Source organism: Coloeus monedula (assembly GCF_965178545.1).
Source record: "Coloeus monedula genome assembly, chromosome: 2".
Taxonomy (NCBI): Eukaryota; Metazoa; Chordata; class Aves; order Passeriformes; family Corvidae; genus Coloeus; species Coloeus monedula.
In genome coordinates this window covers 4,333,550-4,350,913 of record NC_138782.1, presented here as the reverse complement: position 1 = coordinate 4,350,913, position 17,364 = coordinate 4,333,550, and the positions used below count along the sequence as shown (strand labels likewise).

Below are 17,364 nucleotides of genomic sequence, written 5' to 3'. Positions count from 1 at the left end.
CCTTCCCCTGACGGACCAGAGACCCGAACCCTTTTCCTCAAATCCCTTCCCTTCACGGGCCAATTCCACTAACATCCTCCCCTCACGGGCCAGGCCCCTGGATCCATCCCTTCACCTCACTGAGCAGAGCCCCGCGAACCCCTTCACTCAAACCCCTTTAGCTCGCTAAGGAAAGCCCCCCGACTCCCTTCACTTCACTGAGGAGAGGCCCCCCGGCCGCCCTCTCCTCACACGGACCAGCCCCCCGAGCCCCGTCCCCTCACGCACCGCCCGCCCCGCTCCCGCCATTGCCCCTCAGGCACGCGCCCGGGGGCGCCCAACGGCCGCACCTTTCCCGCCCCCTCCCGCCGCAGCCCCGAAAGCCGCGCTCAGGCGCGCGCGTTACGCCGCCACCGTCGCCGGCCAATGAGAGCGCGACGAGGCCTGCGCCCGCGCTTTGCGAACTCGGGGGCGGGGCCGCTTTGAGTGACAGCTCGTCTGGGCCTATCGAAAAGCGGCGGCCCCCCCCTCAGCGCGCAAAGCGCTGCTGAAGAGGGGGCGGGTCCCCTCTGCTCAGCCCCCCCGCCGCCGCTCGCTCCCCCCGCCCATCCGAGGCGCTCAGCGGATTGACAGCCCGTTCAGCCAATCAACGTGGCGGCCGCCTTCGCGGCGGCACACCTCGGGGCCAATGGGAGAGGCGGATGGGCGGGGCCCCCGAGGTTTCCAAACGCTCCGCGGCGCCATGGGCTGAAAACTAAACCGAGATGGAATCTCCCAGTCTGAACCGGTTTGAGCCGGTTCCGAGCCTGTGGCATTAGGAGGGGGGAGACGCGCCGCGCTCAGTCCCCGCCGCCGCTGCCGCGTGTGTGACCTGCTCGTAGGGGACCCGCAGCTGAGGGGGCGAAGTTTAGTGCGAGCCGCGGGGGGGGGCGGCGGGAATGGGGGCGAACTGAGCGCCGGGCGGGGAGGGCGGCAGCCGCAGGGGCAGCGAGAGCCGGCGGGGCCGGGCCTGGGCGGCGCGGGAGGCGCAGCCGGGTAGATCCCCCCGCACTAGCGAGGCCGGAGCGCCGCGCCGGCCGCTTTCCTGGGCTGAGGGGAAGGCGCGGAGCCGAGAGCGGAGCCCCTGGGGCCGCTTCGGGCGCCTGGTGCAGCCAGGCCGGGCACGCTGCGAGGGGAGGAGTGGCGCCACTAACCCCGACCCACCACCGAGGAGGGAGCGCTCGCCTTCCCCCCCACCTCCTGCCGTGGTGGTTTTTTCCCTCCTTCTGTGGTGGGGGTTTTTTTCCCTCCTTCCGTGTTTGTTTTTTTTTTTTTTTTTCTTTTTGGGAGGGGGTTATTTTTGGTGGTCTTTTTTTATTTTCTTTTTTTTTTTTTTCTCGTGGCGTGTGGTGGTTAGAAACTTGGCTTGCCCGCCCCTACTTTCTGAAGGAAGAGGCTGTGAGAAACCCGTAGGTAAGCGAGGGTTGCGGGGGGGTCGCGATGGGCAACGCGGAGGGGGGCAGAGGGGGGGATTTTTGGGGGCAGAAAGGGGGGGATGTGTCCGTGCAGGGGGGCACAGAGCCTGGCCTGTGCTAGGAGAGATGTGATGGACCCCGTGGAGAAGCCCTGAGGGGCGGGGGTGCACTTGGATGGGGTTTGGGGTACGAGCATCCCCGGCCTGCCCGAGCGCAGCTACGGATGCTGCGGGGGATGCTCTTCGTTAGGAGGGGGCCGGGCAGGCTGGGATCGGGTGCGGGCAAACCCGGCGACATAATCTGTAAATTATTAGGAGTGGAAGTTTCCAGAAATATTTTTTTGTGTGTGTGTGTCTGTGCAGCAGTATTGAAACGTCCGCCTGGATCACGTGGGGAGCCCTGTATAGAGCGCAGGGCTGGAGCCCAGGGGAGGAGGAGGAGGAGGAGGAGGAGGGAGGGGCTGCGGGGCCGCCGCGCTCCGCAGGGCCCCGGCCCGCCCGACCCACCGCCCGGGCCCGTTCCCCTCCGGGAACCGGGGCCCTGCCGGCCCGAGCCGGGAGCCGGAGCGGCTGCCCGGAAGCCAGGGCGCTGCCTGCCCGCCGGGGCGCTGCGGCAGGAGCCGGGGAAGGGCCGCCGTGCTGGGTGGGTGTGAGTTATTTCCAGCCGAAAATGAACGCTCCGAGGTGTCGGGCAGATGTTACTTAATCCGTCTAGTCCTTCTCCTTCACGTGTGTGTGAAGGAGCGAAGGGAAGGGGCGGTTTCGTTGCCATTGCTGGTTTGTGGAGTGTGATGCGAACGCGTTTGTCGTGCGCTGCGTTTCAGAGCCACTCACCCCTCCTGGGTGGGATTTACAAGTGATGCAGCTAATTCCTTGGAAGAGGGAGGCAATTCATTTGCATTGCGTGCTTAGAAATGGGGCACAGTGACTCTCCCAGGGTGGGTTTGTTTTTTTTTAGTTGCTGCCCCCAATGAGCTTTAAATATCTGGGTTGAAGGTGCTGTAGGATTCATTGTGAATGCTCAACATTTCTTACTATTAAATGCCTGCTGTTCTTCGTGTGTGCTACATGCCAAAATGAATCGGGTCTACCACAACAAGCTAACTGTTGTGTTAAAGGTCCAGGGTCATCGAGAGTTGGGATAACTGTGTAAACAGTGCTGTAAATGCAGTTCTTTTGACCTTCGGTAGATGTCATATTCTTGCTATGTTGTAGTTCAGAATTTTTGGGGGGTTTTTTTGGATTTTTTTTTTTAACTTTTTGTCTTTTGTCTCTGTTTGCCCATTTATTAAAGGACTGATCAGTGGTGGTTCTTGGAGCTGAGGCTTAAACATGTTCTGGAGTTCAGGCATGATGGGGGAGGGAAAGTGTAGGAGTACCGTAAATCAGAGATTATGAGCTTCATGTGGGTACAGTGTTAGGAGTGGGAGATCGAGTTGGTTGCAGGTGGTGGTGGCCACAAAGCCGCCATTTCTGTGTTTCGGCTGGCGAAGTAGGTAGGTCATTTTGAAGATAATGCTGGGAGTGGTGAAGGGCCCCATTCAAAACATTTCCTTTCTGCTTCCATGTGGTGAATAACTTCTCTTGGTCACGCTGCTTTTCCTTGGCGCTCTCAGGGCGGCCTGAAAACCACCGAAAGAGGCTCAGGTCTGAGATGAATGGCCCTACCTGAGGAGCGACTGGTTCACGACGTTTATTGTAGTTTGAAAATTGATTTCCTGGCTCACGGCTCAGCCATGGAGGCCAGATGTGGACAAAAAGGGGCGTGCCTGGGAGCACGAGTGGTTGGGGGGAGCATTGACTGCTCTGAGCCTCTTCATGGGTGCAGTTTCCTTCTGGTGGTGCTGCTCACTGCCTCTCATCTGCCTGGTGACGTTTTCAGCCTCCTCCTGAGTCAAAAGAATGAAATGAAGAATGAAGTCAGCTTTTCCTGCTGTTGTGTTTCTTGCTTCCAAACTTAACATTGCAATTTTGAAAACATTAGGAGTCGAAGGAGGGAAGAATAGGCAGGGATTGTTAATTTTAATATATTTTGTTCTCTACTTGATGTTTATTTTCTCCTGGTTTTGCAGGTACATGTTGTGAAAAGACTTAATAGCATGTTGAGATGAAGCCCTTAAAATGGTTGTGTTAGTGTAATAATATTGAGTTTTCTACTTGAAAATCCAATTAAAATATTCGGGTTTTAAGCTATTTTTATATATTGAAGTGAAAGAAATTACTGGACACTACTTGCAAATACACATTTCTGAACAAAAGGTTTTCCTTGTCTGAATGCTACTGCAAGACTTTCACTTAATTAGTAATTACTAGGGTTGAGGCACAGGTTTGTCTTGCTCCTTACTTTTGAGCATGACTTAAACGCATAAAGCATAAAACAAATTCTTACTTATACATGGAGTTTAGTAAGAGCAAATCTGACTTTATGGGGTGTGTTTCTGGAAGAGTTTCAGGTTGTATCTTTCTGAGTATGCAGATGACTCTGGTGTAACTTTTTGATTGATCTTGCACTTGCCCAGGCTTCTGGCTGTTTGTTCAGTGAGCAGTTTTATGTGAGATTTGTAGGTTTACAGGGTTTGAAAAGGAGGGTGAGTGGCACAGAGGTGCTGTAGATGGCAGGGTGGGAATATGTGTTAGAGTTGCCAGTGACTGTGAGAAGAGGGCAGTAAACTTGATTAGGTGTTTCACACGTGGGGGAAGATGGTGTGGAAAAAGTAGAGTTTAACTTTACCATCAAAAATTCTGTGGCTTGTGGCTTGCTTTCCTGCTTTTCATGAATGTCTTTATCTTGCACCAGTCTCTGGCTGGTAAAGAATCTTACGTGCACACCCCACCTGACTCCCTTTGCATAATATCAAGGCTGCTCTATCTAGGACAAAGAGTTAATGCATGTGTTCCTGGGTTTAGGGGACCTGAAACCTCCAGTAGAATTCCGTTTCAGTTTGAAGTGATCTCACGTGGAACACAGAGTAACCTGCTGATTTAACAGTCCCTTTGCTTCAAGTTCTCAAAGTGCCTTCAGTCAACTTAGTTTCAGTGGTAATTTTTTACTTGGATGTGGTTAACTTGTAAGGTGGTTTTCTTTTTTCTCCCCAACTATTTGAAAAATGCCCTCTGGCTAATTTCTTGCTCTGTGTGTAGATCACATTTCACCTCCATACCCAAGTGTTTAAAAGCTTTTGGAACTGAATCTTCTGAATGTGCATGTTGGCCTTGGGAACTCGATACTCGGCTGACATTGCCAGTATGGGTTTTGGTTGTAGTGACACAAGGCTTTTCCACCAGCAGAAGTGTTTAGGGATGGTGGGGGTTGATACTTGCTTTTGAATAAGCTCTAGGGTGCTGGTAACACAGCCTGTTCTCTAGTCAGACTGCTATTATGTGTTCTACCTGTTGAAGACCCTGAGAGTTGAGCTGGGGTAGTAATGTGTGAATTTTTCAGGAGGGAATAAGAGAAGTTTGTCCTGGTATGTGCCCCACAATCAAAGCAGTGTTGTAGTCAGTGTTATCTGCTACTGCTAACATAAGCATCTTGTTTCAATAAGACAAATGAGCTAAGTTGAAGCACTTGCTTTGCAGCTGCATCTGATAATAATTTCTTATTAATTGATCAGTTTTTAAAAATTTATTTTGCAGTAATCTATGCCAGCAATTATGACAATGTTAGCAGACCATGCAGCTCGTCAGCTGCTGGATTTTAACCAGAAACTGGATATCAATCTCTTGGACAATGTGGTGAACTGCTTGTACCATGGAGAAGGTGCACAGGTAAGGTGGATTTGGAACCTACATTTATTGACCATGTTTAATCTTACAGCAAATCAGCTGAGCAAAATCAATTCACTTCAATAACAATTAGTAGTATTAGTGAATTTACTGAGCTGGTGACTGGAATATTACTGGCAGTCACGTGAAATGTGAATTCACATTGAAATGACACTTGGAGAAATGTTTGTTTGGCCTGTGTTCATTCCTAGCTTGCCTTCTGCTGTTGAGAATTATTAGCACATATGATTTGGTAAGGACAGCATGCAGCTCACCTTTTCTGACTTAGTTCTTCAGGAAGGTCTGAGCTAGCTGTTACTTGCTATCATGGACAGGATTGTGAAGCCACAAATGTTCGCTTCAGTGAAGAATTGTATTTAAAAGAAAAATCTTAGTGATGTTATTGCTGTGTTTGTATTTATAAAGGAGCATGTCATGCATATTTAATAGAAGAGTTTGTTCCTTTCTTGTGTCTGGTCTTTTTTATTTCCTGTTACAGTTTGCACAGGTTCTTCTTGCACTCTTTGGACTTAGTGCAGATTGTGAAGTATTAAGTTGAAATGGAGGGACTGTGCATTTGTGTGTTTGCATATATTGCCTTGAAAGTGAATCTTGTATTGCTTTTATTTATTTCTTGAACTTTTTTGGAAACAAGACTTAAATGTTGAGAGCAAGTTTTGCTACAAAGGGTGTTGGCATAGTTCCTCTTCCGGCAGATTTTAATTGTTCAGGCTCAACAAATTGGGAGTTTCAGTGTTAGGCATCTCTTACTAAGATAGTCTTGCACAACAATAAGTGAATTAAATGGGACAAAGTAGCTGATGCTTTTCTATTCTTTCCAGCTGTTAGAATAAACAATGATATGTACTTGCTTTGTGTATCTTTTTAGGGGGGACAAAAAAAAAAGCTTTTGTAAAGCTTACTAATGTGAATTCCAGTAGGTTTTGAAATACCTTGTTGTTTTCTGAAATACTTGCATTTTGAGTGTTCTAAATTCAAGTAGTTACTTGCTGTAGTTTTCTAAGTGCTTGAATGACAGAAAACTCCTTGCAGCTTTTTGCCCTACAAGTGTGGACATCTGTAGCATTTGTTTTGTGATCTGCTTTACTGCCCTGTGAAATAGGTGATGCTTGTAATATTGTTTGGTTTGAAGAGAGTTGAAAAAGTTGGGAAAAGTTTATAAGGAAAATAAAGGATTAACACTAAATACAGTGATCAAATTGCCATTGTTCTGGCATTGTGAGAAGTTGCTTCACTTGAAACAGCTGGGAAAAGTCTCCAGTATCTAGAAAATCAATGCAATAAGAAGCAAAAATTCAGGAGGTGGTGTTTTACTGGCAAAAGTGGATTATGATAGAAACTTGTTTTAAATACATGTATCACCTCAGTGAAGCTTCAGTCAGCTGTTTGGGTGCACTTCCAAAATGGAGACATTTCAGGGAGTCTGAGCTTTTCCCTCTTCAAGGGGGTTCAAAGGTTCCTGCAGGAAAAAATGGTTCTCAGTGGAGTCTGACAGCTCAAGCCCTGTACTAAAGGGTGACAGGAATAATAGGAGTTGAGGAAATTAAATATTAAAATTGGGAGATTACCAGTGGTTTTCCTGGAATAGGTCAGGGTAATGTCAGGGTAAAACAGGTTTAGAATGCAACCTGAATGGCCTGTGCTGAACTTGCTTTCAGATTCACCTGCCTCCTCCTTCTGCTTAGTTCTTATCTCTGCTTGCAAAACTGTTATCTGTTGATCTATATTAGGCAAGAAATAAGCTATTTTCTGTCCTGGAGATTTAAATTTTTTTCTCTTAGCTCTTTTGGGTATACTTCTCTGAAAAGAATGTCCCCACCCCAGTGAAACACATGACTAAGGGAGATTTCATGCAGCTCACAGATATTTACCTGGACTCATTCCAGCCTCTTAATTCCATTGATCTGTTAGATCTTCACATGTCCAGAAAGATTATTTGCAAATTTTTTTTTGGTACCAACAGTACCATGAGACTTTGTTCTTGATTAACCATTATTACTAAATTTATACTTACATTACATTTATTATTAGTTTATGAAACTACAGTGTTTGATGTCCAGAAAAGGGGTTAATGGGTATGAGAGCAAACCTCTCAGCGCTGGGAGAAGGATATGGAGTGTCTGTTTTGTTGGTGTTGAAATTCGATCCTGGGATATGTCACCAGTATTAGAAGCAAACAGGAGGCCAATATACAAACACACTTTCAGATTGAACCTGGAAGTAATACAGCTATTTCTTCCCTTTTAAAACTGAAGTGTATTAAAAGTGCTGGTTTTCTGTTTGTTTTGTTTTGTTGTTTTTTTTTTTAACTTTGATGTCATACTGTAACGATATGGCTGTACTGGTTGTGGACTTAAGCAGAACATTTGTATGGTACTTCTCCATGTCAAATCTGCAGGGACCTACTTGCTGGTCCAGTTGCTCTGCTGTACTCAATTCTATCAAGTAGGGGTGCAAGTAGTGTTGTACAGATAGTTTAGACATAGTTGCTCTTTCCTGTTGGAACCTCCAATTTTATTTTGTAAATCACATGCCAATTTTGTCTGTTTCTTGCATTTTATGTATATAGATTTGGGGTCTTGATTGGGTTTCTAAGTTAACTGAAAATATGTGTTTTCTTACACCAGTTGATGGTGTAAGTATGGCTCAAATATGTACTTGGATGAGGCTAGAAGTCTGCATGGCTGTAGTAAGTTCTAACTTTTGAAGTTAATCCTAAAGTAAAGCTTTAATTGCTTTGCAGCTCTGTTGAATTGGCTCTGCAGTGCAGTGAGAGAATGAGCTAAGTTCTGATAGTTGTGTTTTAAGATGCCCACCTCGTTGGGAAGGCAGTGCCTGATGCTTGTAGGGGATACAGTTTGCAACAAGATTTGTCAGTACACTGCACTTTTGGAAATGGCTGACATCAGTTCGGCTCCCTAAAGATTATTGACTTGAGGACATCCAGGATTTTGAAAAGGATGACTAAAATGAGTTCAACTATTTCAGTGTGTAATTGCTTCAGATGAGGTTTTCAAGAAACCACAATATGTAGGACAGTAATTGATAATGTCAGTCCGAAGGAAGAGCAAACCATTAGCATGACCAACTCCCTTCCTCCCACCAGTAGGTTTTTATTATGGTTTTGTAGGTTGTTAGGTACACCAAGGATCCCTCAGAAGGAGGGATTGGAGACCTCTAATGCTCTGCTCTGTGGTTCTTCAGAATAAAATCAACAGTTCCTCCATCAGTACCTTTGCAGCACAATGCAGTGCTCCTTAAAGCTGACAACTTCATATGAGTGTTTCTACTGGAACTAGAAAGTTTGGGTACCCTAGAATTAAGTTTTATCTGGATGACTTTGTGGAAGGGGAGAAAACTTCATTCCCTAGTAGGTTTTCCCCATAATGTGTGCTGTTCTTGCATGTTCACTGCTGGTCTGGATGAATCACTCAGGACGGAAGAGTGGAAGTGAGTTATTACTGTCCTGCATCGATGGGCTTTTGGAGTTTGGTTGTTACTAAGCTTCAGCTGTCACAGAAGGAGGCTTAAGAGACTTGTTGCTGCTGGTTGAGTTCTGCCTAACGCTTAGATAAGTAGTTTAAATGCAGTGTTACATATTGATATCTTCACTGACAGTATATAACTTCTTAAATGATCTAATGCTAACAATTTTTCAAATCAAATTTTCTTTTAGCAAAGAATGGCACAAGAAGTGTTGACTCACTTAAAAGAACATCCTGATGCATGGACAAGAGTTGATACTATTTTGGAGTTCTCTCAGAACATGAATACCAAAGTAAGCAAATTAACTTTTATTTATTTGGGTTTCCTCTTTCTTCCATTCATAAACTTTGAGGAAGGTGTCTCATTTTTAGCCATAGACTTTCTTGATTCAAAACACATTTTTTTTTAATTGTCTTGTTCTCAAAGTCGGCTTTAAACAAGAGCTGTAAATGAAAAAATATTCAGACCTCCTTTTACATTGCCAAGAGTTTCTCCCTCCCCTTTTTTTTTGAGGATGAGCTAAATTGGATACACGGAGTTTTTTTCAAGGCGCTTACAAGCATTATGCCAGTTCCCAAGATTGGTATTGTGTCTGTATAAATCTGAGTAATGAAAAGTCTCCTAGAGCCACGTTTTGTCCTTGGATAAGTGCTTGGCTATTTGTGATCATAATGAAAGCCATGTGCATGTATCTGAGGAGAAAATTTGTGCCTAGGTGTGTTAAAAACAAAATAAACCTTATTAGGCCAAGGTTTTGAGCAATCGGTAAAGGTTAAGCACCCCAAAGTTTGTAGCACATCAGTTCTTTGCTTCTGTGCAGAACACATTTGCTTTGTACTGCTGTTGGAAATCCATCCATCATGGTAGAGGCTAAAATGGGCAGCATTCAGGGCTTTTTCTGCAATTTGAAATGCTTTACCTGAGACTTGTGAAGTTTGAGCCAAAAAGATGATCAAAATGTGTTTTCACTGTCTTCAGTTTGATGATTATTATCTCAAATAACTGACATGCATGTTTTTCTGCTGGATACACGCTGTGTTCAAACAGAAAAAAATGTGTTTGGATGGTTTCTGAAATCATGTGGTATTCATGAAGCAGTTCATTTTTTTTTTTCCATGCTCTCTGAAGTTGAGGGGAAAACAGTTTAAAGAACTTCCTCAAAGTAACACCTTTAAGCACCTTTAAGTAACAGTGTTTGCCTGTTTGCTTGCCTGGTAAACTTTGCTTTTTATACTGACAGACATTACTAATGTTTAAGTTGATTTATCAACAGTATTTTTAAAAACTCAAATTTGTCTTGTGAAAAATGAGATGATTAGAGGAACAGAAAGAAAGCAACAGGTAAAGAATTCTTCAATTTACATAAATTGCGAATGATTTGGTGCTAAATTTATGCACTATGACATTTGGCTTTTATGCAATCATATTTTTTCTTTAATTAAAGCTGTTAACACTACCTGATATTAATCATAATGTTCCATTATGTTGATTGCTTGTAATAGGAAGAAAAGGGGTGTCTTCCTGTGCAACTGACACAGCTAGGCTTTGACGGCAGGCCTCCACAAGGTCTACCCTTTTGATTCCCTTTAACTGAATTCTGTTCATCAATTGTTTTTTGTTTCTTGGGAGGTGGGAGGGAAAGGGATTCGGTGCATAAAATAAGTAATAAGGGTGCCATAGAAATTTCTACCATAGGGATCATTTCATGCCTTTTTTTTTTTTTTCTTTTTTTTTTTTGAGTCTTTGCTGTTGCCTGTCCCTCATCTTCATAACTGGGCAGTGAATTAGAGATAGACAATTAGCAAGAAGCAAACCAGGAGCAAATGACTTTTTGAGAGGCTTCTGTCTTACACGAAGTTGAAAAGCGTTCACATGTACTGTTGCAGCCGTTGATTAAAAGGCAGAACTTTGTATTGCTGTCAGTGACTTTTTTGGGAGTGGTGTTTGTCATTATCAGAGAAATGAGAGTAACTAGACCTGTTGAATCAAATGAAACAAAGTAAAAACCCCAGAAGGCCCCTTGCGGGTTGGTGAGGCTGATGGAGCCCTTTCAGTGTGATGTGGCAAGGAGGATGTGCGGGTGAGGGTTGTACTACTGCTGCTGCTTTTCAGTGTCACCTGTGAGTGTTAGGGGAAAGGAGTATTTTCAGGACAGAGGAAGAAGTGAACAAGACACTGCAGAGGGCAGAACTGAAGTCACTTATGTACAAAAGAGTGAGTAGAAACCTTTACAGCATGAACAGCTTAAGGTCCACGAACCCAAATGAGATGTTTGAGCAGGTAATGAGGGATAGGTGTGTCAGATTGCTAGAGGTGTCTGTCCTTTTCTTTGACTCGAGGAAATTCTAAGTGAAGGGAAAAACCCACTAAAGATGATGTCTGTCCTTAGTCTGTTGTTAGGTTTTTCATTTAAGTTTCATTTGGTCATCTGATGTTTATTTAAAATGAAATTAAACTTGCCATTTTGGTGTAAAAGCTAAGTAAGTTCACCTGTGGAAAAAAGTTTGGAAGAAAATGAACATTTCTAGTTAGTTGTTACCTGAAAAATTAATGTGTATGCCTGTAGAACGTAGAAATTTCACTAGTGTTTAGATGTGCTTCAGGAAGGTTAGCACTGTCTGATATAAATATGCATACTGTCAACATTGTTAGGAGCTTTTGTAAGTATGTTTTGTATCCTGAGCCTGGATCAGTTGCAGATGGTGTCTGTAAGCTTATAGCAGTGGCTGAAATCACTTCCTGTGAAGCATTTTGCTTAAGAATGTTTTTGCACGTTTTCCTTCATGAAAATTCCCTTGATTTCATTTAGCTTTTATGTCACATAATTAAGTCAATTTGCAGGTTAAAATCTAGTTGATAAGCTTTTGCTGCTGACCATGGAGGAAATAAAACTACCCTGCCAACTTTCTGTAATTCATAATTTTTCTTGGTGCCCAAGGTTTTGGAAGGGGACAGAATATTTTGCAAATACAGGATGTGCACCTGAAATCTCCTGGGAACTGGGATCAGATAGAAAAGCAAAGGGATGTGTAGGTTATGTTAAGATGAGAACAGCAAAAATGCTCTTTTAGTACAATGTAGTTTGGGACAGTCTACATTGTGTTTTTTTAATTAAACAGAAGTCTGTATGATCCCTTTGGTCGAAATGCTAATGATCCTACTTTGTGTAACAACTAACCATTTTAAAGAGGAACTCTTATTCTCAGCCAAACTTGGAACTGTGAAAACTTGAGTTTACCTTTCAGGCATTGATGTGACTTTTTTTTTTTTTTTTCTTCCTAATCCACTGCAGATAAAGTAAATGCAAAACTCCTCATCCCCTTTTCTCTCCTGTCTATTCATGCTAATGGGGTTTTACATATTAAAGTTCTTTGATCATACCATGACAAACTTCTTTCCCTGTTACTGTGAGTTGGCAGTAGGGACAAATGGGCAGAGGGAATGGCCATTTGCAACGTTAATGGTTTTGGGTAAGAACATAGGAAGGAATTCCTGAAAGGTAAAATGATTTCCAAGAGCTTATTCACATTTTTATTGTTCTTTGACTGAGCACAAAAGTTCATCTTTAAATAGTAGAAATAGCTGCCATATTGGGGTGGGGATTGAAATTAAATAAACCTGTGGGTTGTCTTGCTGTTCCTAAAGTAACACACCAGTGAAGCTTGGGAAATACTTTCTCTAGAAAGTGCCAGTGTCAGGACATGTGATGCTAAGACAAGATTTTTTTTTTTTTTCCAGCTCTTAGAGGAACAATAGGTAGCTTGAGACACCATCCAAGCTGCTAAATATTTTAGGAGCCTGGTTGTGTTAATACTCAAATGTAGGAGCAGTCACTTATGATACAAATTCATATCTGGCTGCTGCTTTTTCAGATAGTCAAAATTGTCTGCCAGAGGGCTTTTCATTATAGTTTTTTCCCCCCCTCCTGGTGTGAGCATGATCAAACAGCAGGACTTAGTATAGCCAAGAATAAAACAAGAAAATGCAATGCATGAAAACTCAGTAAATGGGTGAATAGACATATATTTAATAAAATTGTTAGTTTAATAATCTTGAAGTCTTAGACATTAAGTGTGAATGTCTGATTGAATGAGAGTCCTGCAAGTTAGTTAGTCCTACAGTAATGTACTCACATTTTGTTCTTCTCCAATTTCAGTATTATGGACTGCAAATCTTGGAAAATGTGATAAAAACAAGATGGAAGATTCTTCCAAGGAACCAGTGCGAAGGTATGGAGAGATTTTTGTCTTTCTTCATAACTTTGTGTATTAGCTGAGATTCAGACTGTCAGTCTCTAAGTAACTTTGTCATGTGTCATGATCATCTTGAATGATGAAACCACGTCTTTCCCTTTTGTGATAGTGGTCTCAGTGGGTTGGTGAGCAGCTAAAATTCTGTAAATTTGTGGAAAAGGCGTGACTGGTAGTTTTGAAACATCTGAGGTGAGCCCCTGGCATTTGAGGTAGAGGTTTTCATTCTCTGTACTTGGCACAGGAGGTTTTCTTCACTCACTCTGAGCTGTGTGTGCAGTCCCAGCAGTGTTCTGTCATTTTCTAGTACACTCTGTGGTCCACTTGTTACCTTGTGTAGGTTTATGTAATTACTTTGAAATTTTTACCAGTGACAATGGTTTTAAAATAGAAACCCTAAGTAAATGCACTTTCTTACCTACTGATGGTCACTCATTCTGTTAGGCTTAATTCATGAAGGAGTATAAACAGGCAGATTGCTGTAGTTGGTGCAGTGTAGGGTAACCCCCAGTCTCCCATCAATGCAAGGAAGCTGGAAGTCTTAAAATAAACGCTGTGTTTGGTTTTTGGGTTTTCCCCTCTCCTATAGCTTGCAGTGTTGCTGGCTTTTAGCCATTGGCTACAGTAAATGGAGGTCCACCTTATTCACATGGCTGGCTGTCAGGTCATCACAACTTGGACTTCAAAACATAACGTGCAACCACTTTAAATTCTTCACATTAAATGCTGTCACTGTTCTATACCTGGCTTTTTACTAAAAGCTGGTCTTGGAACTAATTAAAAGTATTCCAGATTTCTGTGTTCTGCTGTGAACTTTTATTAACCATGCTGAGACATGCTTTAAATTTTTACTGCCAGTGCTTCAGTTCTGAAACTATATTAATTAAAACAGATTGTAAATGTTGATGAAAACAAATGCATAGAGAGACTTATTCATTTTTGTGCTTATTCCTCTTCTCACCTTTCCCCCATCTCTTCCAACAGTAGGTTGGGAAGGGGTAGCTGTCTTTGAAAGTAAAACTGAAAGTGAAGTTTCTATTCATTCTGGAGGTTTCTAGGGAACAGCTTCAGCTCAGGCTCAGATACAGCTATGCCCTTTTGAGAAACTAAAAGAGAGCACCTTAGTTAGCTAAAGTTAAATGTTCTTTGTGCTTTTAATTATTGGAGTATCTTAGCTCAGCCATATTTTGTTACTTTCTTGACTATGAGAACTTAGTTTCAGCATTTGGAAGTTTTCTCCCAAAGTTTTTGGCTGTGGGAGCCAAGCAGGAGGAAGAGGAGGAGTTGTTACTACCACCCACCTGTGAAGGGAGGTGTAGTGGAACAATGTCACAGGGATGGATTTGACTTGATAGTTTGGAACTGAACAAGTGCCAAATACAGGATGTAATGCAGGAGTTCAAAGTCTTAAAAGTTATGCTCTTAATCCATAGGAGAGCTGAGAAGTAGTGGTGGTAGGATGAGGTTGCTGCTGGCTGTGCTTTGGTTCATTTTATCTCTAGCAGTGATAGTGGTGTGGAGTGGTTCCTGCCATCTAAGAAGATGTAATAACTCCATGTGTTACAAGGCAAAATAAAGTTACTGTCTGTAGTTGTCTAATCATCTTGAGGTATTTTATTCTTATGTTTCCTGACTTACATATCTATGAAAACTCCAGAGGAAATAAAAAAATCCTTTATACTGGCAAAAGTGTGTTGTTTGTTCAGCTTTTAAAACATTTTCCCTTTGACAGCCAAACTAAAATTGTGAAATTGACTTTTGCCCTGTTTTAGGGAAACTGGGTTAGCTGGATTTTACTTGTGTGGTAGAAGAGGAACCAAATGTATTTACTGTACCATGGCATTTTATCCAGCTTGGCCTCAGTGGTGTAGGAGGGAGAATCTGTTTCATCTCTAATCCAGTTTGATCTGGTCTGTGGTGGTTGTTTTTTAATTTTTTTTTTTTTTTTGGCTGATGATACTGGCTGGTACAAGAGAACTGCTCCAGAGCTTATTCAGGTGGCTTGATTACTTGGGAGATAGTAAGGCTGGTTAAATTGAGGTTTCCTTGACTCCAGCCATTCTTTGGTTGACAGGATTTTCCTGTTTGAAGTGTAACTGGTGGAATGTGTGTGCAGGAAACTGAAACTCAGCATGCAATGGAATGCTTAGTGACAAAGCAAACCATGCAGGTTTCAAATCAGTTTTACTTTATATCTTAATTTGTAAAAGATGTTTTCTGCATGTCTCATTGGTGTGTAGTAAATACAGCTGACAAATCTTACTCTTGGTTAAGAGGAAACTAAATGCATTTATGAGAAAAACACTGTTCCTCCTTTGTAGCAACAGCAGCTGAAGTTAAGAGCAGATCTGAATTAAATTGTCAGTGAATAAAAAAAAGTTTTTGAAACGACTTCCTGAGACTTGTTGGGAGAAATAAAGCAATGCTGTTAATTACAGAGCCTGAACTGTAACTTTTTTAAAAAGTTGTTGTTGTTGTTGTTTTTTAATGAGTCGTACATCAGAATGACTTGTTGGGCCTTGAGGTTAGCCAGAGGTTTGTTACTGCTTCTGTCTGAATGCTGGGAGGTTTCAGCTTCCAGCCTGGAATTTTAAATGCAAGGAGGAAAATGTTTTCTTCAGATACATTCCTTAGACTTGAAACTCTGTTCTGAAGTTTGCTTTTGTTTTAAAATAGCTTTTTGGGTTTGGGCTTTTCTGGCCCTGGTGCCTTTAACTTTTGTAAAGTAGCTTTCTGCTCCTCAGGTGGTGGTGTTTGTGAGCACTTTTGAAGAGTTCATTTTTATCTTTCCATAATTCTGAAACAGGATTTGGGTGAAACAATCAATTTACAGTTCTAAAGTACTTGTGACTACTCTGCTTTTTGTTATTCTTGATTTTTGGTTTGCTTTTGGAGTTAGCAGTGGGAACCAGTTGGTTCTGTAGACAAAGTGGAGTTTATAAGGCACAGAAGGGGCAAAATTCAGTTAAATCAGATGCCTGGCCTGCGTGTTCAGCCTTGAGACATGTTTGGTCATAGCCCCCAGCAATGGTTAGCCTTGCTCTGGGTGATTTATGTAGTCCTCGGGAGAGTGCTTGGAATGGCTCTTCCACGTACACAAATGATGTCATGTGGTTTTCATTGAAGCCTGCTGCAGCGGGTGATGTATTCCAGAACATCCCAGGCAGTGCTGAACTTGGCTCATTGCCAGGGTATTTTGCCATCATTCTCAAGTTGAAGTTCTCGGTTTATTGAGGTGTGATACTAAATTGCTTTAAATTCTGATATCCTTTGGAGTTGATTGTTTAATAGCACTCAGAAAGGATGGCATTTGATTAGTGCTGTGGTCTCAAAAGGATTTTCTCTGGCAGTGTGAAAACCTGCCTGGAAAGAAAGGCTTTTTGGTCTTCAGTGCAGTGATACGTTTCATTAATCCTGCATTGTGAAATGGAATACTGTTCCCCCGAACAGAGCGAGCTTGTCTGGAGTGTTTGGAGTTGGAATGGATAAAGCACTTCTTCATTACGAAACACAAATTGCTTGTACAATTTTTCTCATTCTGAAATGAGAAAGTGAAGTGTTCAGAGATGCAGTTCAGCGTTTTCCAGGAAGGTCCCGGAGCTGAGTGTAAAGCTTTTGGTGCAGTGGAAGCTGCTGTAGAGGAGGTTTTTCTGTGCAGTGATGAGGTATTTTAATGGAAATTCCTGGCCTGCTTCGTGAGGAAGATGTTTCCTTGGTTCTCGGTAATGAAGGGGGGGATGAGCTACATGGCACGTGTGTGTGTGTGTGTGTGTGTGTGAAGACAAACTCTGTGCCTTTTTTCAGAGTTTTCTTGAGTTTTCTGTTGAAAAACAAATAAATTATGGATTGATTCAGTTCATCACTAAAGGGGAAAGATGATTTGTGGGACTGCATGGGAAAGGATTGTTTCTTAACACTAAAAATAAGATAGTATTTCGACTACCTTTTGGGGCTAAACAGTTCAATGTAAGTGTATGTGCATATCAACATCCCCAGAGGGGACAGCTCAGCTTTAGCATTTGAAATTCTAATTTTGATTGCAAAATAACGTTAATTTGCTGAGTTACATTGCCCACCTGATTCATTTATGCCTATTATTCTTTAATACAAGCACAAAATTTAGTAATTTTAGTAAATTAGAGTGAGCTTGCATCTGCAGCACCAGCTAGAATAATTTCTGACACTTGTTAAATGCTTGTGCTCTGTGACTGCACAGAAGGCTGTGCTTGTGTGCCTTGAGGACAAGAAGTGGGTTTGTTGCAGGTGTGTGTTTGCTGATTGTGTCCATGGTTATTTGCCTGCTGTACTGGGCTGTGACAGGAACTCTGCGCTCAGGTACACAGAGTACAGGAGAGGTAATGGCTTCCTAGAGCACATCCAAAGGTTAAACTGTAGGATATTGCCTCAAGT

General features: G+C 42.7%; 1 protein-coding gene across 3 annotated transcripts in view; it reads left to right on the top strand.

Moving 5' to 3' along the window:
• Nucleotides 1-714: 714 nt before the first annotated feature.
• XPO1 (exportin 1) overlaps nucleotides 715-17,364 on the top strand; it is a 34,939-nt gene continuing 18,289 nt past the window's right edge. The window contains exons 1-5 of one of the 3 annotated variants that reach the window (XM_082303092.1): nucleotides 715-841; nucleotides 1,376-1,431; nucleotides 5,069-5,200; nucleotides 8,895-8,996; nucleotides 12,861-12,933. In XM_082303092.1, the coding sequence (XP_082159218.1) occupies nucleotides 5,075-5,200; nucleotides 8,895-8,996; nucleotides 12,861-12,933 (301 nt within the window). In that variant the 5' untranslated portion in view covers nucleotides 715-841; nucleotides 1,376-1,431; nucleotides 5,069-5,074. Of the gene's footprint in view, nucleotides 842-952; nucleotides 1,432-1,907; nucleotides 2,076-5,068; nucleotides 5,201-8,894; nucleotides 8,997-12,860; nucleotides 12,934-17,364 lie in introns of those variants that run through there. The other 2 variants (XM_082303091.1, XM_082303093.1) reach the window with 2 other exon arrangements.